At 37.9% G+C, this 26,643-nt stretch overlaps 1 protein-coding gene across 8 annotated transcripts in view; it reads right to left on the bottom strand.

Moving 5' to 3' along the window:
- PLEKHH2 (pleckstrin homology, MyTH4 and FERM domain containing H2) overlaps positions 1-26,643 on the bottom strand; it is a 106,329-nt gene that overhangs the window by 27,416 nt on the left and 52,270 nt on the right. For all 8 annotated transcript variants that reach the window (XM_024118780.2, XM_024118783.3, XM_024118784.2 and 5 more), the window contains 8 exons: positions 23,985-24,121; positions 23,775-23,885; positions 23,528-23,614; positions 21,744-21,902; positions 14,052-14,132; positions 9,774-9,953; positions 5,119-5,227; positions 4,060-4,172 (listed from right to left, as the gene is read on the bottom strand). In XM_024118780.2, coding sequence (XP_023974548.1) covers positions 4,060-4,172; positions 5,119-5,227; positions 9,774-9,953; positions 14,052-14,132; positions 21,744-21,902; positions 23,528-23,614; positions 23,775-23,885; positions 23,985-24,121 — 977 coding nt within the window. The remainder of the gene's footprint in view (positions 1-4,059; positions 4,173-5,118; positions 5,228-9,773; positions 9,954-14,051; positions 14,133-21,743; positions 21,903-23,527; positions 23,615-23,774; positions 23,886-23,984; positions 24,122-26,643) is intronic.

Genomic DNA, 26,643 nt, shown 5'->3' with positions numbered 1-26,643 from the left:
TTAACACTGTGTTTCATTTTGGATAATTTTTCTTGCTATGTCTTTAAGTTCACTAGTCTTGCCTACTGCATTATATTACCTGTTGTTAATCTCATCCAGTGTATTTTTTTCATTTTAGCCACTACATTTTTCATCTCTGAAAGTTCAATTTGGATCTTTTAAATATCTTCCATTACTCTTCTTAAAATGCTTATGCTTTCCTCTACCTTCTTGAATATATGAAGTATGGCTGCTAGTCTCTAAGATGGCCCCCAATGATCTCCATCTCTTGATATTCAGACAATATCTGAGGCAATCCCCTTCCATACTGTACTAGAGTTAGTCTGTGTGACCAGTAGAATATGGCAAAAATGATGGTATGCCATTTCTGAGGTTAGTTTATTAAAAATCAATGTGACTTCTATCTTGAGTACTCTACTTGATGCTTAGTGCATTAGGAGGTCTTTCCATTCTCGATGATAGGAATACAAACTATTTTCAGCTATGTGTAAGCTCCAGGAATTTTTTTTTTTTGCCTATTCTTTTCTGGCAGTTCTTTCCCTAGCCTCAGGTAGTTTCCTCACGCACATATGATTATCAGTTCTCAGCTAAAAACTCGAAAGGAACCCTCTGTGAATCTGTGGAGCATTTTCCCACTCTCTTCTGCTCACTCCTCTCAGTTTTGTGAATTCTAACCATCTTGGCCTCCTCAAATTCTGAACTCTGTCTTGGTAACTCAGGAAGACTGCCAAGCACTATTTGGGTGTCCCTCCATGCACTGTGGTCATGAAACTCTCTCCAAGATATTAAGCTGCAACGATTGTAAAGCTTACTTTATTTGTTTTCCTGAGGATCACTGTCCTGCACAGCCTGTTATTCAACAGTCTGAAAACCATTGGTAGGGTAAATCCAGTTCCTGTTGCTCCATCACAGCCAAAAAGCAGAAGTTCTTCCTTTTATCTTCTAACTGGTTGTTGTTTGTATGTGTAAAAAGTTTTGATTCTGCTTATTAATTTTGTACCTCACTATCTGATTGAATTATCTTTTTTGTTTGTAGTAGTTTTTTTTTTTTTTTTTAATTTTTTTTTTTAATTTTTTTATTTATTTATGGCTGTGTTGGGTCTTCGTTTCTGTGCGTGGGCTTTCTCTAGTTGTGGCGAGCGGGGGCCACTCTTCATCACGGTGTGCGGGCCTCTCACTGTCGTGGCCTCTCTTGCTGCGGAGCACAGACTCCAGACGCGCAGGCTCAGTAGTTGTGGCTCACGGGCCCAGTTGCTCCGTGGCATGTGGGATCTTCCCAGACCAGGACTCGAACCCGTGTCCCCTGCACTGGCAGGCAGATTCTCAACCACTGCGCCACCAGGGAAGCCCTGTAGTAGTTTTTTAAGTTTTTTTCCCCAGGTATACAATTATATAATCTGTAAATATTTGCATTTCCAATTTGTTCCCTTCTAATTTGTTTTCATTGCCTAATTGCAATTGGTTAGTATCACTAATAGAATGCTAAATGATAATAATATTAATAATAATGGGTATACACTCTATACAGATTATGCTTTAATAAGAAGTTTTTAAAATATTAATGGGAGTATCATTGTCTTGTTCTTCACTTTAATGAAAATGTTTAAAGCATTTCCCCATAAAGCATGACATTTGTTTTTACTAAGCAGAAATATTTTATCATGTTAAGGAAATATCTATCAGTATTTTATGAATGCCTTTTCACCACCTATAGAGATGCCTGTTGACTTAATAATAAATAATATTAATAGACATCCTAATATTTAGCCATCCTTGATTTCCTGGAACAAATCCCTCTTAGTCATGATGAGTATTCTTTTAGTATGATGTTGGATTCTGTTTACTAATACTTTATTAGGTTTTATTAGGTTTTGTATGAAATGCTCTGTTTTCTACAATATTTTCTGGGGTTTGGTATCAAAGTAATGCTTCACAAAAATACTTCACAAAAAGAATCTGGTGACATGATGACTGAGAATTGCTTCAAAATAATCCAATCTTGGGGAGCAGTGGGGTTGGGGAGAATAAAACAAAATTGGTCATATGTTGACAACTGTGGAGCTGGATGATGAGTATCTTATACTTCATAATATTCTCTCTACTCTTATATATGTTTGAGATTTACCCCCAAAAAAGTAAAAGAAAAAATTTTTGCAAAATTTCCTTCTTTCCTATGCTTTGGGACAGTTTAAACAGCATTGAAATTAACCACACTTGTAAAGTTTGGTAAATTCCCCTGTTTAAATTTTCATTCACCTGTGTAATTGGTTCTTGCCATTTACATTTTGTTATAAAGTTGATCACTTCATCCAGATTTTCAAATGTATTTGTATAAAGTCTTTCTTGCTTTGGGTATTTATGTATTCTACAGGTGGATTTTTAAAAACATTCCATTATGGTAATTTTAAAACATGAACAAAAGTGGAGAGAACAGTATAATGTACCCATCACCTCGTGTCAACAACTGTCAACAAGCATTTTGCCACACTTGTTTTGTTCAACCCCTGCATCCACTTTTTTTCTGTAGTATTCTAATGTATATCATGTTATTTTACCAATACTTCAGTAGGGCTCTCCAACTGATAAAGATTTTTTTCCCATAACCATCATGTCATCATTATCCCCTTCCCAAATTAACAACAATTCCTTAGTATTATCTAGTAAATATATAATTTTTTGAGATGGGTGGAATGTAGACAAGAAAAAGCCAAAAGAGAGACAAAAATTGAGACTTTAAGAGACTATGGGAAAATGAAGTACCAAGGTCCTAGTGCAGAGTCAAGACATGAATCCAAAGAAGGTACATTATATTCTGAGACTGGAGTAATGGAGGAAAAAATAGATGAAAGAATGTCTGTTGAGAAGAGAGATTCGAGGTGATCATTTCTGATGCCCTCTAATTTTCCCAATGAACTAGAAGGTAAGTTTGTTGTGAGGAGCATTATTGAGTAGGGAATTTGAGGGGATGTGACCAAAGACAAGCAAAAGGAGAGACAGTTGACCCTAAGGAATGAAGACCACAGATTTACATTGGCTCCAGTCCATATGGCTGTTTGATGCTCTCTAGCAGTATGTATGTGATTAATATACATACTGCCTGGAAGCAGGCAAGACAGCAGGATTGATCTTGGTTGGGGTTCAGCTGAAGAATGCATGGAACTACAGGTCCCAAGGAACTATGAGTATTAATGAAAGTCATCCAGACTAGATAAAGAAGGAAGAAAAGCTAAGAGGCAGTTATCGTGCTCTCTCTTGATCTCAAAGAAAATAAATGGCTCAAAAAAATGTCTTAGTGAGGATAAGAAATGGAAGAAAGAAAATAAGAGAGTTCATGGGCTAAGAGATTATGGTTAATGAAAGACACATTAGAATTTAAGCTTTTAGAAGTGGTGTACTTATGAGGAATGTTGAGGTCAGGGTGTGGACATGGAGAATTGGAAGGTGAAGCAGGGTAGAGAGGAAGCTTACTGACATTGAGAAGGTCAGGAATCTTAAGGCCATGGTATTAGTGAGTGAAGTGATAGTAAAGTAATTCAGGGTAATGGCAAGATTTGAGGCAGAGAGAAAGATGTGAGTTGGGAGCCAAAATCCTTAATGAAATTTGAGGAGTTACCAGAAGGTGACTGATGACAGAGATGATGGGGGTGGAGGATTAAGAGTGATATAGTTGAATGGTAAGCTTCAAGTCACCATGGATTTCTAATAGAGGTTGAGTAATAAGAATTTGAGAGTAGCACTGGAGAAGAAGAAGGATATTGACCCTCTCCCAACACTGAGGTACAAGTGATGTCAGGAATCTCTCCATTTGAGAGGTTGAAGAGGAAATGATTCTTCTGATATTAAGTGTTTCACATGGCCCAAACCATAGATAGTTTACTGCAGTAAATCTCAAATCCTCACTCAGAAAGCATATTAAATCCACCTAATTTTATTTCAGTAGATTTCCTTAATCATCATCACATTTTGAATTTTCTTGAAAAGAGTGAAACTTTATAATCTGAAGTTTTATTTTTTCCTATTAAATTTTTTAACAATATATAACTCCATATAAAATCTTACCTTAAATAATTTAATTGCTTCTGTCTGTAGAGCTTCCGAAGGTAGTGTTGTCAAAGGAGAAATGAGTCCTTCTTTGCTGTGACACAAAGTAGGGTGTCTCCATATCTGAGAGGCTAAATACAGAATGAAATAAGAACAGGAAACAGAAAGAATCACTTATTTTGGCCTAACATTAAATCAGCCCTTTAGAAATTACCTCATTCTGTCTTGGCTCACAATTTAAGATATAAAAGTCATGAAAAACCTCTGATAACATTATTTTATTTCAGTTTCCAGGCCATTGGGATTCTCCTATTTCTGTTTTGGATAAGTTAAAGGTAGAAGAGTTTGGTACAAATATTCTAGGCCAAAACAATTCTACCAGGACATTGTCATGTTGCTTAAATGTGCTAAAGATTGGTGACTTAGGTGGGGAGATGACTGTACACGAGAGGGAGCTGGGGGAAGATACAGAGAGGAGAAGCCAGAGCAGAAGGAGACAGAAAGATAAAGAGGAACTTGAAGTCATTCCTAAAATCAACATTTATTAAATTCCTATGCTAGACACTGCAAATAAAATGTGATCTCTATTATTAAGTAAAGCAGAGCTTAGAATCTAGGCTCTCAATGGGGAAACCTTAGCCATAAAAAAATCTTCAGTGCAAAGCAACAAATGCTATAAAAGTTTTAAATGGTAAAGTGCATTGGGATATAATTTTAACATTTATTAGGCACCTTTTATGAGCCAGATGCTGAGTTGGGATGGGTTGGCTGTGGGAGCTCCTAAGGTAGGTAGGATTTCATCAAGTTGGTGGGGAATGTGAAGGAAGAAGGGTGTTCCAGGCAGAGGGAGTAATGTGAGCAAAGGCAGAGAGGTGTGACAGGATATGGACATGTCAAGGAATGACGGTGTCCTTGGAGCCGAAGAACCACAATGAGAATCCTGGCCCGTGACAAGCAAAGCCTATGAGAAGATGGGTACATCTCAGGGAAACAGGAACCCGCAAAGTGAAAACTATTAGGCTAAGGGAGTTAGGGCCCATTTCATAAACCATAAAGCCTTGTACGTTATAAACTTACAAGGTTCCCCTTCTATATTTAGCAATTTGCAAACGAGTTGTTCAAATTCAGATCCAACATTTACATTGTTACTTCCAGCTGCAACAGTCAGGTGATAAAGCCAAGTATCCTTAAAAATCAAAACATATTAATAGAGATGTTAACCAAGACACAGTTTTTGATGACTTAAGGAAAAACACAACTTGCATAAACAGTAGAAAACTTTGACAATGGAAAAAAAAAACACTCTTAATTTTTAAATAATAACTAAAAGCCACTTTAAGAGTTCTGAAGCCAGCTTATTTGAATTGTGCTCATAGTACCTTTTCCCCATTGTTCACATTTAGAAAAGCATAAGAAAATTAAGAAAGTAACGTGACATTAAGAGACTAGAATAAATACAACCAATTAATATTCTTTTAAGAAATACAACAAATTCTATCAAATTTAAAATCTGACTCCTAGTACATACAAATAGAACATATAAAATACCTAGGAAATCCAGAAAATTTAAAGAAGGAAATAATACCCAGAAGGAACATACCTCAACACAATAAAGGCCTTATAAGAAAAGCCCACAGCTAATATCATACTCAATGGTGAAAAACTGAAAGCTTGTCCTGTAAGATTTGGAACAAGGCAAGGATGCCCACTCTTGCCACTTCTATTCACCATACCACTGGAAGTCCTAGCCAGAGCAACAGAGCAAGAAAAAGAAATAAAAGGCATCCAAATCGGAAAAGTAGAAGTAAAATTATCTCTGTTTGCAGATGACACTATCTTATTTGTTGAAAACCCTAAAGATTCCATAAAAACACTGTTAGAACTAATACATTTAATAAAGTTGCAGGATACAAAATCATCATACAAAAATCAGTTGTGGGGACTTCCCTGGTGGTACAGTGGTTAAGAATCTGCCTGCCAATGCAGGGGACATGGGTTCGAGCCCTGGTCCGGGAAGATCCCATATGCCACAGAGCAACTAAGCCTGTGTGCCACAACTACTGAGCCCACATGCCACAACTACTAAAGCCCGTGCACCTAGAGCCCGTGCTCCGCAACAAGAGAAGCCACCACAAGGAGAAGCCCGCGTACTGCAAGGAAGAGTAGCCCCCACTCGCCACAACTAGAGAAAGCCCACATACAGCGATGAAGACCCAACACAGCCAAAAAATAAGTAAAATAAATGAACTAATTAATTTTTAAAAATTGGTTGTGTTTGTATACACTAACAATGAATTATCCGAAGAGGAAATTAAGAAAACAATCCCAAAACAATAGCAAAAAAGAAAGAATAAAGTACTTAGGAATAAACTTAACCAAGGAGGTGAAAGATTTGGACACCAAAAACAATAAAGCACTAATGAAAGAAACTAAAGCAGACGCAAATAAATGGAAAGACATCCAGTCATAGATTGGAAGAATTAATATTATTAAAATGTCCATACTACCCAAAGCAACCCATAGATTCAAAGTAATCCCTATCAAAATCCCAATTTTTTTTTAACAGGAATAGAAAAAACACTCCTAAAATTCACATGGAACAACAACAGACCCCAAATAACCAAAGCAATTTTGAGCAAGAAGAACAAAGCTGGAGGGATCATACTTCCTAATTCAAAATATATTACAAAGCTACAGTAATCAAAATAGTATGGTACTGGCATAAAAACAGACATTAGGTCCATCAATGGGCCTAATGACTGCTTCATTAGGCCAATGGGACAGAATAGAGAGTCCAGAAATAAAACCATGCATATATGGTCAACTGATTTTTCACAAGGTTGCCAAGAATACAGTGGGCAAAGGATTGTCTCTTCAATTAATGGTGTTGGGAAAACTGGATATCCATATGCAAAACAATGAAACTGGACGGCTTCCCTGGTGGTGCAGTGGTTTAGAATCTGCCTGCCAATGCAGGGGACACAGGTTCAAGCCCTGGTCCCGGAAGATCCCACATGCTGCAGAGCAACTAAGCTTGCATGCCACAACTACTGAGCCTGCACTCTAGAGTCTGCAAGCCACAACTACTGAGCCCGCGTGCTGCAACTACTGAATCCCATGCACCCTAGAGCCCATGCTCCTCAACAAGAGAAGCCACCACAACGAGAAGGCCATGCACCGCAACAAAGAGTAGCCCCTGCTTGCCACAACTAGAGAAAGCCTGTGCGCAGCAATGAAGACCCAACACAGCCAAAAATAAGTAAATAAAATAAATTTATATAAAAAAAATGAAATTGGACCCTGATATCACACAGTACACAAAGTCAATTCAAAATGGAATAAAGACTTAAACATCAGACCTGAAACCATAAAACTCCTAGAAGAAAACATTGAGAAAAAGCTTCTGGACAGTGGCCTTGGCAATGATTTCTTGGGTATGGCACCAAAAGCACAGGCAACAGAAGCAAAAATAGACATGTGGAATTACATCAAACTAAAAAGCTTCTGCACAGCAAAGGAAACCATCAACAAAATGAAAAGATAACCTACTGAGTGGGAGAAAATATTTCAAATCATATTTGTGATAAGGGGTTAATATCTAAAATACATAAAAAACTCATACAACTCAATAGCAAAAAGACAAACAATCCAATTAAAAAATGGGCAGAGGATCTGAAAAACATTTTTCCCAAGAAGACACACAGATGGCGAACAGGTACACAAAAAGGAGCTCAACATCACTAATCATCAGGGAAATGCAACTGAAAACCACAATGAGTTATCACCTCACACTTTTATATATATTATATAAAATAGTAACTCAAAAAGATATATGCACCCCCATGTTCATCACACCACTATTTACAATAGCAAAGACATGGAAGCAACCTAAGTGTCCATCGATGGATGAATGGGTAAAGAAAATATGGTATATACATACAGTATTTTCAGCCTTAAAAAGGAGGAAATCCTGCCATTTGTGACAACATAGATGAATCTGGAGGACATTGCTGTGTCTGGTTTCTTAGCAACCAGGTTTGTTGCCTGCTAACAAACCAGACACAGAAAGACAAATACCATATAATACCACTTATATGATGGATCTAATAGTCAAACTCATAGAAGCAGAGAGGGAATGGTGGTTGTCAGAGGCTAGGGGGAAGGGAAAACAGGGTGGTAGTAGTCAAAGGGTACAAAGTTGTGGTTATACAAGATGAATAAATCCTGGGAATAAAAAAGAAAAAAAAAGATGAATAAGTCCTAGAGATCTATCATACAGCATGGTGCCTATAGTTAACAATATTGTATTACATACTTTAAAATTTACTAAGAGGGAAGATCTTATGTAGTTCTTATCACACACACACAAAAATAATAATTAAAAAAGAGGTTGAGAGGAAACTTTTGGATGTGATGGATAGGTTTATGCCATAGACTGCAGTGATGGTTTCATGAGCACATAATTATTTCCAAAGCATCAAGTTGTATACATTGATTATGTATAACTTTTTATATGTAAGGAAGAAAGAAAGAAAAGAAAAGAACCCATTTTTCTGCTCCCCAAATATACTGGACTTTTTTCTTTCTATTAAAATATATATGTACATTATATTTTCACATAGTTGAGATTATATTAAGGACGTGCTTATACTATATTAGTAAAATTCAGAAATTATAATTATTTTTATTTTTATTTTTTATTTTTTGTGGTATGCGGGCCTTCCCCTGTTGTGGCCTCTCCCGTTGCGGAGCACAGGCTCCAGACGCGCAGGCTCAGCGGCCATGGCTCACGGGCCCAGCCGCTCCGCGGCATGTGGGATCCTCCCATACCGGGGCGCGAACCCGGTTCCCCTACATCGGCAGGCGGACGCGCAACCACTGCGCCACCAGGGAAGCCCCTATAATTATTTTTAATATAAAAAAGATATAAGGCTGCAGGATATTTTATCATATGGACATTATTTAATCAATTTCCTATTGTTGAACACTTAGATGTTTACTAATTTCACACTGATAAAAAAATGCCATGAAATCTAACATCTGTTAAGTAAAAAAGGGTGTCTCTTATATTTTTTGTGTTTGAAATATATCAGAGGGCTTCCCTGGTGGCGCAGTGGTTGAGAGTCCGCCTGCCGATGCAGGGGACACGGGTTCGTGTCCCGGTTCGGGAGGATCCCACATGCCGCGGAGCGGCTGGGCCCGTGAGCCATGGCTGCTGAGCCTGCGCGTCCGGAGCCTGTGCTCCACAACGGGAGAGGCCACAACAGTGAGAGGCCCGCGTACCGCAAAAAAAAAAGAAAAAAGAAAAATATCAGAAATAAAATTATTTTAAAAATACTATGGGGCTTCCCTGGTGGAGAGGCCACAGCAGGGGGAGGCCCGCATACCACAAAAAAAAAAAAAAATAAAAAAAAATAAAAAATACTATGTCCAACAAATCTATACGTAAATCTTTGATTGTACTTAACGGTCATTTGAAAATTATTACCAATACTTAATCATATTAGTCTAAATCATTCTAAATCAACCAATTAGACCTTACATACCTTTTCATGGGGGAGGCCCGCATACCACAAAAAAAAAAAAAAAAAAAAAAAAAAAAAAAAAGTACTATGTCCAACAAATCTATACGTAAATCTTTGATTGTACTTAACGGTCATTTGAAAATTATTACCAATACTTAATCATATTAGTCTAAATCATTCTAAATCAACCAATTAGACCTTACATACCTTTTCATGCTTGGATCCAATCAGAAGGTAAGTCGGACCTTGGTCTTTGGGGTGGATCACAATAGTGTAATGTGTGGATAAAAGACTTCGCCCACTGGCTTCATAATCTTCATCTGAATCACAGGATCTGTCAACCTCTTCAACTTTAGCCTCCCAGAGTCTGATCTGACCTAAAGGAAACTGAAGTAAATATTAGTAATTGCAAGGAAGGAACTTTCTAAATATTTTTCTGCTAAAATTTTTCACAGTCTTTTTCATTCTTACCTTTATAAAGCATACCTTTTTTTAAATGAATGCCTAAAGCTAATTGGATTATCTACATTGTTACAAAAGTAGTAGCCACAACCAACATGCCAACTGTAATACTGAAAAATAATTTGAATACTAGACATTTTACTTTTGTGGAAAAAGCAAGAAGCCACTTCCATACAGTGGTTTGGATTATTCATTTGGACCAAAATGACACATTACCTAGTCAAGCAATTCAGTCAAAATATTCATTTGACTTTTTTCCCCTTGATTAATTTACTGGATCAAAAGGACAAGGGTAGACATAGTCTCAATACTATTCATAGAAAAAGTAACAAAGTTAGACAGCTGGTGTGAAGAAGTGTGATTAACTATCACTCTAAACCCCAAAAAATGAGGAGTGTTTTGAGGCTATATACACATATATGATATATTACACATGTACTATATCACAAAAAATGCCATGATTTCTTTCATCTTAATTTAAGTGTAAGAAAAACATCCTAAAAATGATTTCTATTAAATTTTACCTACTCTTTTACTGATGAAAACAATTATTTGCTGTGTAGAATATTTAGCATATTTATTTTAAAACTTTTCTTTAATTAAGTCCATTTATTCCAGGAACACACACAGTCTGCTTCAGATGTACAACTTCTACAATATTCGGTCAGGTTTGGAATTGCAGCCTGAAAAAGTTCATTGTAACTCCAAGGACATTTACCATCTTACATTTCCATGCTCAGGCCCAGGGCTCAGTGCTTGGACTCTTTTCCCATCTACACTCACTCCCCTGGGTGATGTCATCCAAGCTCATGGCTTTTGCATCAGCATGTATTAGTTACTACCAAATTTATAACTCCTGACTCACACTAGCTCTACTTAGAATGTCTAATAGCATTTCAACATCACTTGGTAAGTCCTCCCCTACCACCTGCTCTCCTGAGTCTCTCCCATCCCAGTTGTTTGCAACTTGATCTTTCCAGCTGTTCAGGCCAAAAAGCTTGGCATCGTCACTGCCCCTTTTCTTGCTCTCATATTCCATACCCTTTTAGTCAACAAATCCTATCAGCAAATCTTTCAAAATATACCCAGAATTTGGTCTCTTCTCACACCTCCATTGCCACACTAAACCACAATCATCTCTCACCTGAATTACTGTTAAGAGTCTCCTAACCAGTCTCCTCCTAATTCCCTTCAGACAGTAGCTGGAGTGTTCCTATTAGACACAGGTCAGATCATGTCACTGCTCGGCTCAAAATCCTCAAATGGCTTCTCATCTTACTTGGAGCAAAAGCCAAAGTCCTTACTATGATAAGGCCCTCTGCGATCTGGTCCCCGTTACTGCCCTGAACTCATCTCCTATTATCATCTCCCTAATGAGTCCAGTCCAGTCACACTGACCTTCTCACTATTCTTCAAACACACCCGGCATGCTCCTGACAAGGCCTCTGCACTTGCTGTTCCTTTGGCTTGGAATACTCTTGCCTCTTTTACTTCCTTCAAAACCTAATTAAAGGGCTTCCCTGGTGGCGCAGTGGTTGAGAATCCGCCTGCCAATGCAGGGGACACGGGTTCGTGCCCTGGTCCGGGAAGATCCCACATGCCGCGGAGCGGCTAGGCCCGTGAGCCATGGCCGCTGAGCCTGCGCGTCCGGAGCCTGTGCTCCGCAACGGGAGAGGCCACAACAGTGAGAGGCCCGCGTACCGCAAAAAAAACAAAAACAAAAACAAAAAAAACCTAATTAAAATGTCGGCTTCTCAGTGAGGTCTTACCTAGATATCTTATCTGCCTAACAGCTGATTAATAGTAAAAAATTAATTCATTTGATTAAATGTGCTGTCTTTTACGAGAAAGATTGCTTTTTCCCATTAAATTAATTACAGTTATTTTCTGAGTAGTTACTATGTGCAAAGCACTATTCTGGGGACTGAGTGAAGAAAATTTACTTCTGAAGGAAAAATGTGAAATTAACTTATCTATACTTTCAGAAAAAGAAAGGCAGTTAAAAAAAGCAAAATAATAAGGCAGAAAATTCACATTAATAAATAAAAAGCAAGCTTTAAAAATAGGATAAAGAAAACTAATTCTACTATGATAATACATGACAATACTATCCTAATTGTGTGCTTTAGGCATACCCAATCATATGACAATCAAGGTTCCATCCACCCCAATATTTAAAGATGATTATTCCTTTTACCAGAGGATTTACCATGGTTCTATAAACAGTGAATAGACCGGGTGCTTTTAAATATTTTGACTGAATTTTTAAAAAGACACTGATTGAGATAAAGACAAATTGTTTCTGAAACATCTATAGCATAAAATGAAGTAAGCCTATACTGATTCACAAGCATTCTCAATACTTTTCCAGTAATTATAATGGATTTCTGTTCAGCTATCTACATTCCTCTGACTGTTCCTTCTGTGATCAATGTTATCCATTTTTAATAAAAAACAAAATTATTATTAGTAGTAGTAGTAGGAACATTTAAATTCTACTCTCAGCAAATTTTAAATTATTTTTCTATTTATAAAACACGAATATAGAAACTTGGTAAAAATAGAAAGTTATTTAAAAAAAGGAAGAAAAAAATCATCCATAATTCTACTACCACTCAACATTTTGGTATAGTTCTTTCTGACTTTTCTGCTATGTGTATCTTTACATAGATGTGCTGGACTGAGAATTATAAACTCAGAATCCCAAACTTCCTCTTCTACAGTCTCCCTGTAACTGCAGAAAAGAAGCTGGGAACTAAATTTGTCAGAATCCCCTTCCCTGCATGGCTCCAAAGTAGCACTTGCCTGAGAGAATTTTCATGCGATGTGGAAGATGATGGTAAAAGAAGAGTCATTATTCTCCTGAGACAGCTGCAGTCGGATGCCTGGGCTGATGTATCACAGAGGCTTCTCAGTAAACTGCTGAGTACCAGCTGCCTCTGTGCTTTGTGTTCAGACCTTGGTGCTGACTTCTCAGATCTTCAGTGGCAGCTGCTTCCCCGACCTCTACTCTCCCAACTTTTCTAAAGTTATGTATGTCCCTAATTCTGCATTAAAATTGTTAAAACTGGAATACACAGAGTGGCTTCTGTTTTCCTGACTGATAATTGAGTTAGGGTTATACTGAATATGCAATTTTGTACTGTGCTTATTCTTGTATTATTTTTATGAGCATATTCCCACATTACTTCAGAGATATCACTCTCAATGGCTGCACTGTGTTAAGTACCAACCCATGAGCGATACTGAGAATAATGGCATGCATTTTAAATATGGCTAGTCAGAACTGAGGGTGCAGACTATGAAAATAGAGCAGAGAAATACTAACTGACCTACATGGTCAGTGGACCAAGAAGTTTAGTCTCATTAACACAGTAATCAGTCACAGGCTGCTGTTCTGTGGAGCTGGCATCATTGTTTTATGCAAATACTCTTGGTCCATGTTAGTTCAATGTTTAGAGTTTCAGTAATCCAAAGATGACATGGGGTATGCACAATGATAATTAGGTATACATTTCACGTTTGGAAGATACCCATCTTTTTACTCTGAAAATGCAATAACTCAAGTTTTGGCAAGGAGGAGATTAGTTAAAAATGAACGAATGGGATATAGATATGCAGATGGATGGATAGATAAGTGGTATCTAGGGATTCAAGGGCCTGGGACAGGACTGGATTCTTTTCCCTTCCCAGCTCTTTTTTCCTAGCTTGCTGTTCCCTTCAATCAACCTCATCTAGCTAGTCTGTCAGACCTGGAAAATATGAGAAATTGATGGTTGAAAGTGGGATAGAGGAAGACTTTCCTAGGTCTTAGAAGAAGAATTAATTAAGTTACTAAGGCTTATAATTAAGAATCAAAACCCCTGCAGGTCTATGATTACCTTAGTAATAAATTTTATGCAAAATTTCAACCTTATGAAAAATTCTAAAGTTTGAGCTAGCAACAGAACAGTGAAAAGGAAAACTTGAAGCCATAACAAACAAAAAATTCCTCTAATTAGCATATTAAAAATACATACATACCTTATCTTCTTGACTACGAAAATAATATAACGTTTTTCCTATAAGTGTACACCAGACTCTCTTGGAGTAGCCATGTTTTACCTGAAATCATATTTCAAAGAATTACAAATGTAGCTCAGAACTCTTACACCTTATAGTTTATACACTTTATTTGAAGCTGTTCAGCTATCCAGTTTGCTTGAGATATAAGTGATATTCCAACTAGACTATCCAAATGCTATTTAAAATTTACCCATTATAGTAGTAGCATGGTATGTTTTGCTTTGGTGCTCATCATTCAACATTTAACGAATGTTTACTATATGTCAAGTATTATGCCTAGGACTAAGGATTCAAAGATGCCAGTTTCACAAGTAAGTATATTTCATAGTTTTTATATTACATAGATTTCCAATAACGCTGTAGGGCTCTCTGGGTTAACACTCTAATGTTAGAAACAAGATTGAAACCTAAGAATTCTAGTGATTTCCAAAATGTAAGAGATTCATTCATTCAAAACATTTGATGCCTTCTCCAGAAGTAATAATACACTGAACACATCTGATACCTTCTCCAGAAGGATACACACAAAATTGTAAAATAATAATATTAAAAGCTATTATTACATATTGAGTACTTCCTATATGTCAGGAATTATGTCAAGTGTGTCAATTATGTCAAGGATGGAATCTGATTCCTGACTCTGAATAGTCAGAAGCTGGTCTAGATACTGGGGAGACGGATATGAATGAGACACAGTCTCCTTCCTCAAGGAGCTCACTGCCTCGTGACGAAGACAGACAACTAACCCAGCAGCGTGCTACATATCTTCATCAAGAACACAAGTTTACAAGCCTAGTTTTTTTGGTTTTTTTTTTTTTGGTGGAAGACATTCTACCAAAATTTGTACTGAATACCACAGGTTTTTCATCGTTTGGTAACTTTATGAAGATCCTCACTGTGAGTTCCTCTCTGCCCCAGTTCTGCCCAGGTACAGGCATTGAAGATTTTTGCCAGACAGTCCCAGCTACACCCTCAAGCCTAGAAAAACACCAAGAACCCCATTCCCATCAGTGGGTAAGACTGATAATAGGCTCTGTTGCCCCAGACCTAGAATGTGGTGTGCCTGGTTGAGCTTGCCCTATAATCCCACCACCCTGGCAGCCCTGCCAACTTCTGCCTTGAGGCTTGACCCTCTTCTGCAATAGTTAGAGTGGGCTTCAATTTGGAGAGGTCCACCACCTGGAAACCAAGACATTGGCCAGTAAAACGAAAGCCCAACATTCCATTGTCATGCTTGCCCATGGTGATAAATACGAAGGAGAAAACTAGAGCAGGAAAGGAGAAGGAAGTGCCTGGAGAAGGAGGGACGTGTTTTACAATTTAAAATAAGGCGGTCAGGAAGGCATCACCAACACTGATTCAAGCCTTGGAGGAGGGAGATGAGCTATGCAGTCACCTGAGAGAAGAACACTCCAGGCAAGGAAGCAGCAAGCGCCAAGGTCCTGAGACGGTGTGTGCCCATCTGTCTGAGACTAAGCGAGGAAGGGGAGAGGTCACTGGGGAAGGGGCAGCATATAGGGGTGGGGAGCACACATATTTTGCAGGGCCCTTGTAATGACATAACATTTAAACGGACTGCTCTGACAGTTGCACAATGAGAAGAATATAAATTATTGCCACAACGGATTTTACAGTCAGCAAGTCACGACAGTAGAAAAGGCCTGGATTCTGAGGTCAAATGGACCAAGGCTTAAATTTCCAGTTCTACCACCTACTGGATGGATGATGTCCTCAGGCAACTGACTTGACCTCCCAAGTTCTGTCGTTAACATGGGATTACTGTACACCTCATTGGGCTGTTGTGATGACCAAAGGAGAAAATGTAAATAAAGGATACTAGTAGTTACTCAATAAATGCTTCCTTCCTCACTATGCAGAAGGAGAAGTAAAACACATGTTTCCTTTAAACCCACAAATGCAGCCAGCCTTGGGCCTTCAAAACTATGGTTTAAGCAAACAAATGACTCCACCATCTAACAGTTTGATGGATTTAAATGTTGCTTGAGGAAAAACAAAACAAAACAAAATGTCGCATTTGGCAAGACATGTTTCGGTTTAATTAAATTTAGAAACATATATTTACAGATAAATATCCTGGAAGTTTTAAATAGCTTGTGTTATACAGCTTTTTTTTTCTTCTTTTAAACGAACTCCAGAAAGGAGTCTTACCAAAACTGAAGAATAATGCATCTGGCTATAGAGAGTATACTTTTGAAATGATTTATCTTTAAAGAGAACAATGTGTGCCTTTGAGGAACTACAAACTAATGAAGACTTCTGCCAACTTACAGTAAAAGCTGTGTTTTAAAACATAGTCTATCTTTTTATGTGCATCTGATTATGTTAAGATTTCTTCCAATTCTGACTTATTCTGAAAAAATCATAATAAAACAAATTACACTAGAAGAATCCTCACAAAGATTTAAAGACAATCTCAAACCTCAAGGCTTTGGTGAACTAAATAGTTGAAAGAATAAATTTTTTTACCTTGCATCCATAACAAAGTTACTTATATCAGTTCTCTCTGAAACTTTGATGACAAATAGTATATCATATTCTGATTGGCCTTTGTCATCACACAAAACATAAGCTCCCATGGTCTTCTCTCCTCTCCTATATTTTCATGCCTGTAGCCTTCTCCACCACAAATCCTGCCACCTGTCTTGCTGACTTCAGCATCTAGGTAAAACTCTTGTGATAATAATAGCTAGCACTTTTGGCATGTTTATGATGTGCCAGGCACTGTTCTAAAGCACTTTACATGCTTAAATAATTTATCTAATCTTCCCAGCACCTGTGAGGTTGGCACTATTATTATTCCCACTTTACAGAAAAGGACACTAAGGCACAGAGCCTCTAAATAATCTATTCAAGGTCACACAAGTGGCAACTGTCAGAGGCAGGACATGCACCCATGTAGTCTGGCCCCTGAACTCTTGCCCTATCCTCTTTGCTGTACTGCCTCCCTACAATCTTAACTCACAGTTCCTTGCTCTCTTCATTTCTAAAAACCATTGCTATCCTTCCATTTTTGCCATTCATCCACTTGGCCACATTTTATTCCAGTGTATCAGTTCCCTCCTGGCTTCTCTTCCTTCTCCACCAACCTTGGATATGATATTTGATCACAAAACAACTCTTGATCTAAAACCTGTGATTATGTTGCATTCCCATGCTTCTAACAAATCCACACAACAAAATTTCACCTCCATTTGTTTTTAAGTAATCCAGTGGAGCGTGTAGGAAGAGAAAGAAGGTTACGGGAGGTTTTAAGAAATGACATTAGCCATAGTTAATAACTGTTGAAACTGGGTAATGAATATATGAAGGTCCTTTCTATTATTCCTTCTACTTTCACATGTGTTTGAAAATGCCCATAATAAAACACTGATTTAAAAATCATCATCTTGATATGAATAAAGCAAGTAAAATGTTCATTGTGGAATTTAGGTGGTGGGAATATGAGTGTTCACTGTAAAATACTCTTCCAACTTTTCTGCGTATTTGAAAATTCACATAATAAAATGTTAGAAAAAAATGACTATCCTCACATCACTACAATGTAAAGTCTCTGCTCTTATTTCTGAGCATCTTAGAGAAAAATAACTAATATGAACTCAGATCACTGAAGTCAGGTGGGCCCTCGGTAAATCAATCCTTCTATCTGTCCTTGGATATATCCTACTTCCCTTATTCTCAATCCTTTCCTTCACTCTCATGGAACTGTCCACTGGAGTAATCTTCATCAAAGAAAACCGAGTACATCAGACATGATTTCACTCATTGCCCCACAAACTTGGATTTTCATCCTTCCTCACCTTTCTGCAAGTCCAGCCCCTCCACAGTGCCCTCCCGCCATGCCCGAGCACCCATTTCTTCTGGACTTTGTTCTTAATCTCCCATTTCCCTATCCCAGCTTCCTCCCTTCAATTTGGGAACTCAAGGTATGCCTTTCCCATCTGAAAGAGTGCCTCTCCTGACACCATGTTCCCTCCCAGCTTGATTCTTTCTCATGTGCCAGAAAGCATGGACAGTCCTTCACACTCAGTACTGCACTTACTCATCACCCAGTTACCGTTCAACATACCACAAGGCACTTTCTGCCCTAGCACTTGACCGCATCTGACACTACAGATCACTCCCTCCCTGTCAACCACTCCACCCCTGGCCTCCAGGACTTACTCTCCAGGGTCTCTTCATACATCACCTTTAAGTACCCTCAAATTTTGACAACCCGAGTGTCCTGTCAACAGTCCCCTGTTCTTCCCACCCTACACAGTGTCCTGGGTGATTTCTCTTACTGTCATGGATTCAACTATCATATCCATGCTGATAATTCCCCAAATCCTTCTCTCCAACCTAGCCCTCTCCTCTGATGGAGACTGGTGTTGCCACTGCCTGCTGGACTTCTTAACTCAGGTGTCCTCACAAGCTCTAAACATTGACAGTTCCCAAAATAACCTTTTAGTCATCCTAAACTGCTCCTGTTTTCTGAGCTCTCTAATTATCTGGCACAGTCTTTCACCCAGCCACCCTTATCTCTCCCACTTCCTAGTCGCTGAATTCGGTCTAATGGAAGACTTTACCTCCTAACATTATTCAGATTCACCCTCTGGTCTCTTTTCCCATGACCAGTTCCGAGTCCCATCCTCTTGAGGAAAACCACTTCCACTTACTGTTCTTAGAACCTCCAGTTTGCTTCCCACAAATTCATCTTCCTCTCAGCAGAGTAATCTGTTAACAGCATGAATATAGCCATGTTCCTGTTACAAACCCTGAAGGGTTCCACAACACCTTCAGGATGAAGAACAAAGTCCTTAACAAGACAGAAAAGCCCTCCATGATCAGGACCCTCCAACTGTTTCTCCAAAGGACTTGCTCTTCGCATAGGTGGCACTGCTTTGAGATACTGTGTCTTTTGCTTGTGCTGTCTTCTAGCCCAGGATACCTTTCCTTGTCTGTTTCCAAAATTAATTCCTACTCCTCCTTGGAGACTTGGCACAGGCAAATCGTCTCTGAGAAGTTGTTCCTGATCCCACAGTCTAAATTAGGTTTCTCTGTGACCTTATGATGCATGTCAACAATAGTATTTTATATATATCATTATAAATATGCTGACGTCCTTTTCTTTCCCAATAGATATGAGGCTCTCTGAGGGATGGGGCAGTGGCCTATTCATCTTAATACCCTGCAGCTCATTGCCTGACATGTGGTAACTGCTCAATACATTTTTTTAAAATAAATGAATTCTTATATAGGAAATGTTCTTCCAAAGCATTAAAAGTTGCGAGAGTGACTGTCCAGAATCAAATTAGTCAAGTTCTTAATATCTACCTACATATTTCTGTACTTAATAATAACAGTGTGACAACTTGGAAAAGCCTCCTCCCCTCCAAAGTATTCAAATGCTGCTCTGCCATATCTGGGATTGTAGCCTGAACGTAAGCTCAGAACAAGTCACTCATAATGAGTTTTTCTCTTATAAGGCTTTGCAGGTGAAAACATGGGGGTGGACAAGCCTTCACAAATGGTAGGAAGGAAACCTAATAAGCATCCTGTCTATAAATTCTAATGGTTTAGTCATCTGATAATCACATCAACTTATACTCATTTAAAATGCAATTGTGAAATGGGAAGCAGGGAACAGCAGAAATGTAACAGGAGTGGAAATTGACAAGCCATGCCAACAATTAAAAATAAGCAAAAAACCAAAAACACTAATTGTGAAAGAAGTAACAAACCCTTAGCCATGAGATCATATTAAAGCTTAAGGGTTTGATAAACATAGCCCTTGAAACAGGAGGACACCTAGTTACTATGAATTAGAATAAGAATGTGATTTAAAGTGGCACTGTGTTCGTTGTAAAACATATATTAGCACAATACCAAGGAGTTCTCAAGCCCATCAGTAACTGAAAAAACATTTTCATGGTAATGTAATGTTTTGGAAGAAAACATAGTGCATCTCTTTGTTGAATGTATTGGTAATTTTTTTCTCCAGTCTTTGTAAATATTACTGAAGAGCACCCACCTACATTCCCACATTAATATTAAGTATAAATTACATGGTGGCATAGCTCATCTACAGCTAAATTTTTCACCACTTACATAAATAAAGCACATGAGTGATGAGTGATGATGTAGAGGTTATTTTTGTGGGTAATATTTTGCATGTAAATATCTTATTGTATTGTTCTAAAAGTGACCAACTGAACTCTTTAAAATTTATAAATAATATTTATCTTAGTGTAAATCAATACTTCCTCATTCTAAAAAAGTTAGAAAGCAGAACTTAGCAAAAATGAAGTAAAAACCACCCAGAAATATCTAATATACCTTAGTATATTTCTTAGTCAGACATTTTTCTACAAACATGTTTACCAAAAATGGCATAACAACCATTTTTATGTATTTATGGTAATACGCTATTTTATCACCTAACAATACATCATAACCTATTTCTAAAACATTAAACATTCTTTTACAACACTTAAAATGACTGCAGAGTAAAGCATTACCTGATTACATAAATATTTATTTAAAACTATGCTCTACTCTACATCTAAGTTGATCCCAGTTTTTCTTTATTATAAACCATGATGTGCAAGTAACCTTTCTGCAGGAATGGAAATGTTCTGTATCTTGAGAGAGTGACAGTAAATATCTGTCAAAACTGATCAAATTCTGCACTTAAGATCTGCATTTCAATGTATGTTAATTATATCTCATTTGTTTTAAATAGGAAAGAAAAAACCATGCTGTGATGGACATCCTCATACTTAAATCTTATGCAAATTAAGATAATTTCCTAGCATAAATTTCTTGGACTGAGATTGCTGGATCAAAGGGTATGTATATATGTTCATAAAACATTTAATATTCATTCATTTGTTCATTCAAAAATATTTATTGAGTAAACACTTTAGCCAAGACATTGCCAAATTGCCTTCTAAAGTAATAAACTCACTAGCAAATTTCTTAATTTGTGCCGATACTGCATTTCATACTTTTAAAAGAGGTCCTCCCTTGATCAGATTTTTAAAAAATATCCATTATTTCTTGCTTTTTAAGAAAATTATTATTGATAGTAGAACGTTTTCCCATATGTTTATTGATCATTTGTACTTCTTCTCTCTACTATCTCTACTTCTCTCTCATTGTGTCCTTTGTTCTTTCCCCTCACTGGTATTTATCCTTTACTTACTGATTAGGAAAAGCTTGTTTTTCATGTTCAAATACCTTTCCAAAGCTTCTCATCAGTCTTTTAAAAATTCTGCTTAGAGAAATTCTGATAGTAAGAACATTTACTTTTTTTTTTTTTTTTTTTTTGGTTGTGCCACACAGCTTGTGGGATCTTAGTTCCCCGACCAGGGATTGAACTTGGGCCCTCGGCAGAGGTACTGAAAAGCAGAGTCCTAACCACTGGAATGCCAGGGAACTCCCAAGAACATTTACATTTTTTATGTAGAGTAGTCAAATTTATCATTTTTCATCTTTATGGTTTTTGTCTTTGGTATCATACTTAAAACACTCTTCCCCACCCCAAGATAACATAAATACTCAATATTTATATTCTCTGATGCCCACTTTTTATGATTGGGGGCTAATTCCATCGTTGCCTGGGATACTGCTATGTATAAGAGTTCCCACCTTGGTGAGCAATCCCTTCACCGTTGGTTTGCCCTCAGGTTGGAGGAAAAGGGGGTTGGCAGCTTGTACCCGAAGAACGTTCTGTAACACTTTAATCCATTCCTCCAATATATTGGGAGAATCTGCAGTCAGATAGTATGTGTGTTTTTCAGTGGTCAACTAAAATGGGATAAGAAAGAGATAGGAAAGGAAACTCTGAAGATTTTAGGATATTAGCATTTCCTTGTCCATTCTTCAAACATCACTACCTAACATGGAAACAAACATGCTGAACCTTGAATCCTAGGTTCTAAATAAATGATTCCATAAATCACGTAGCATATTTTAACCACTCTGTGAGAATGACAATTAACTTTTTTTGAAATAATTTTTTTCACTTCTGTTTACTTTAAAACTCTTCATAGTATTAAGCTTTGGGGTCATGATTTTTTATCTTGTTTACTCATTACATTGTCCTTTTCTCCCTTAAATGTGCTACAGGTTCCTGGTTGTTGAAATGAGGAGCAGAATGATTGCAGACTGTAATAAAATAACACACTTTAAGCAAATAAAGAAGTTATTTGTTATGGAAATGAAGAAATCAATTATAAATAAAATAAGAAAACCTACACAGCAGAAGAGGAATTCTTAGAACATGTAATCAGATATTATGAACTCACAATTTCTCAAGTTCAAATTAGCCACATTTCAAAAATTCCAAATATTTCAGAAGCCTACAAATGATTCTTATCTGCCATGCTCCCAGACAAAGTTTTCCCTGATTCTCCTTTCTACATTTTTGGGCTGTCCTCAGGTATTATCCACTGGAAACACTGATAATGTACCTTTCTAATAAAATATTGTATTCTACCCTCCAAAGGAGCAAGATAAGAAAATAATGATTATTGAAGGCATTTTAGAAATAAAGCATCTGAATTTTATTTTATTTATTTTATTTTTGTATTTTACTTTATTTTTTTGGGGGGTACGCAGGTCTCTCACTGTTGTGGCCTCTCCCGTTGCGGAGCACAGGCTCCGGATGTGCAGGCTCAGCGGCCATGGCTCACGGGCCCAGCCGCTCCACGGCATGGCATGTGGGATCTTCCCAGACCGGGGCACGAACCCGTGTCCCCTGCATCGGCAGGCGGACTCTCAACCACTGTGCCACCAGGGAAGCCCCAAGCATCTGAATTTTAAATCACATACCAAATCACATACCAAACTGTCTCAATAGCTTGTTTTTTTTTGTTTGCTTTTTTTAATTTAACAAAGGTTTCTAGCAAGACTGGCATTATGTGTGGGTGAAATGGTCAGCAGCTACCTCTGCCATGTGACTCAGTGGGAGCCAGGACAGCCCCTCTGCTCACCAATATCGTTCCCACTTATGTGTTACAGACTCTGAAGTTCATAGAACTGCCATTTTCCGGTTCTCTATTAAATTGCAAACATTTCTGAACTTAATAGTATATTAAATTATGAATATCTTGTTGGGAATTCATTTATCAAATAACCCTCCCCTAAAATAGCTTGACAGTTTGAGAACAGAAAATGGCTGGGAGGGTTAGTGTGGGGACAGAACCATGTAAAGGATCAAGGGCAAAGAAAGTGTAGAGGAGAGTTACTCACATATACTCAGGTTATATTATAGTTTTAACTAAGAAGTCCTGGGGTTTCACACATTTTGGGGGCATCAAACTGACCCCAAAATGGAATAAACAAACAACTGAACACCCAATTTCCACTCTATTAGCTTACATAATTGAGAACTGAGTTTTGCATGATACAAAAAAAGAAAAAAAAAGTACCTGAACTGTTTGTTTGTTATCTCCTCTTAAAATGCTGCAGGATGCACTAAGTTCAATATGGCCCTGGGGTTTTCTGATTACATCACTCTGTATGAAAGGAAGAAAACCAATGCAAAGTGATTACCTATAATAGTCATAATAAGAAATGCTTTGTCTAATTAATTGCATTACATGGAAGAAAACCAATCAGGAGTCTGATTTATAGTTTGAGGAATTCAGTTCTAAATAACAAGCAATTTCCACTCACCGGAGATTTGTAGTAAAGTAATTCACCACCTTTAAGAACAAACCATCTCCGCTTCCAAGTCTTGACTTTACCACTCATTTTTAATAAGTAGCCAGATTTTTCCAGTGGTTCCTAATTAAAGAGATTTTTAAAAAATATTTAAGTTTCCCTTTGGAGGCTCAAACTAACAGATACATTAATGTTTAAAAAAAAACCTGATTCAGTGTTTACATTTTTCCCATTATCACTGGAAGATGAGCAAGTTTTCGGGAGCTTCTGCTCTGGCTGTGAGCACTCTAAGTCCGTGGAGTAAGCATCTGGGGGAATAGCATAATCACTTTCAGAAGCCACAGAAGAGAGAGACACACCTAGGTGAATAAAGAAATAAATCAAGTCAATATTTAATAATTGGGTGGTCCAAATGCTGACTGTCAGTCTTCCTAAGAAATACATCTAATCCCAAATCATAAACCTTCCTAGACTAGATGTAGTCCATACTTTTGGCCATGAAGTACCTTTAAAGCAGAAAACAGAACTTAAGCATAAGGACTATCATACAAATCTCCAAGGAAGTTAAAGGAACATAAATAATATTTTGGTATGATTATAAGCACAGCTATTTTTACATATATAAAATGTATGCAGTAGCCTAACAATACCTTTTATTAAGGATTAAAAATATGTGTATTTATATATTGACATGTAGGCAAACAAATGTTGAACCTTAATTTATCAAGTGCGGTACGCGGGCCTCTCACTGCTGTGGCCTCTCCCGTTGCGGAGCACAGCCTCCAGACGCGCAGGCCCAGCGGTCATGGCTCACAGGCCCAGCCGCTCCGTGGCATGTGGGATCTTCCCAGACCGGGGCACGAACCTGTGTCCCCTGCATCGGCAGGCGGACTCTCAACCACTGCGCCACCAAGGAAGCCCTCATGTAATCATTTTTATTTTTTTTTAATTTAAAAAAATTTTTTTTGCGGTACGCGGGCCTCTCACTGCTGTGGCCTCTCCCGTTGCGGAGCACAGCCTCCAGACGCGCAGGCCCAGCGGTCATGGCTCACAGGCCCAGCCGCTCCGTGGCATGTGGGATCTTCCCAGACCGGGGCACGAACCTGTGTCCCCTGCATCGGCAGACGGACTCTCAACCACTGCACCACCAGGGAAGCCCTCATGTAATCATTTTTAAAGTAACATCATATTAAAAAAAACACACAAAGTCCCATACTATTAGTTTATAGATTTTGAAAATCTTTCATAAAAGAGACGCAATAAGACAAAGATATAAACAGACTATTTCATTTGCCAGCAGCTCTAATGTAAAATTCAAGGGAGCATTTTTCACAATAATTCACTTGTCATTTTAGAAAACAACTTGCAAGTTGCAAGCCACATTTGGAGAGTCACTACAATTGGAGATTTCGAAGATATTAAATAAAATCAAGGACTTAAGTCATTATTCATTACAGTATGTGGCAATTTTTAAGTGTTTATTAACATTTAAGGGAAACATTAGGACAATGTCACCATATTATTCCTCTTATTTATTTGACTAAGACAAGTAATGGCTGTGATAATAGTACTATCTTTATTTTTCAAAGAGTAACAGAAATTTAGATCTACAAAGGACCTCAGAGATCATCCTGGTTCATGCCCTCATTCTCTAAGGAGACTAAGGTCCACAGATCAAAGGATTTGTCCAAAGTCAAACAGCTAGGCAGAGGCAATGTTGGAGTGCAAATCTCAGGCTCCTAGCCCCAGGGTGCTAGGGACAGAGCAGAGAACAAAACGAAGAAATTTCTGCCCTCATGGAATACAGATTCTAGTCGGGGGAGACAGACAAAAAACAGGGAGCAAATGCCATGGAAAAATAAAATGTAGAGTGGACTAAAGGCAATAAAAAGAGCTAGCAGTTAGAGAAGGGCAAAGGACTACATTTGAATGGTGTGCTCTGGGTAGATCTCCTTGAGAAGGCAGTGTCTCAACTGGAGGAGGCAAAGGAACATCTGGGGCAAGAATACCAGGTAGAGCAAACGATCAGTGCAAGGTCCTGAACTAAAGGAATGAATGGCATGTGCCAGGAACAGCTAAAGGGTCTGGATGGCCAGAGCTGAGTAAGAGAGAAGAAAGGAGGAGATGAGGTCGAAGACATCAAAGAATCACATAACATGTTATATATAGTCTTTATAAGAGGTCCTTGCAGTGTTTTGAGCAAAAGTGTGATATAACCTGATGCTGGCTGTCAAGGGGGCAAGGTCGTATAGCAAAGGGACTGATGGAAGCCCAAAATATTAAATCTATGAGAGTTGAACAGCTCCTGTTGAAGCTGAGGGGTTTGGGAGTACCTAGGGGTTCCATGGAACACAGTTTGAAAACCAACATACTGTGCTGCATTAAAGGCTTTTGTAAAATACAGATGTCATTTAATGTGACTGGCTCTCTCTGTAACCTGTATGCCAAAAATTTCTTCAAAATCTACAAAAATCGTAGACATGCCCAAAGTAAGTTTTTGTTGGTTTCCATCTTAATATCAGATTAACCACCACATTTTTAGGTATATTCTTCTGCCATTTAGCAGTGCAACAAATTTAGCTGAAATAAGTCCATCCTATAAATTATCCAAAATCACACAGTAACTGTAAAAGATAAGCCTCATTTAAGCCAATTATCTCACTTTATTCCTATAACGAAGTGATCTCTCTTTTACAGATAAGGTTAAAAAACAAAACAAAAACCAAACCAAAACAAAAAATACCACTGTCTTGTCTAGAATCACAAGAGAATTTAGAAGAGAATTAGGACTAAAATATAAGCGCCTTAGTCCTAGGTGAATACTCTTTTCACTATGAGTGGAAGGCAGCTCAGATTTTTTTTTTTAAGTCCTATTACAGAG

The sequence above is a fragment of the Physeter macrocephalus genome, chromosome 12 (assembly GCF_002837175.3).
Source record: "Physeter macrocephalus isolate SW-GA chromosome 12, ASM283717v5, whole genome shotgun sequence".
NCBI classification, from domain to species: domain Eukaryota; kingdom Metazoa; phylum Chordata; class Mammalia; order Artiodactyla; family Physeteridae; genus Physeter; species Physeter macrocephalus.
The sequence above is the reverse complement of the archived record's forward strand: the minus strand, read 5'-3'. Positions and strand labels throughout refer to the sequence as shown.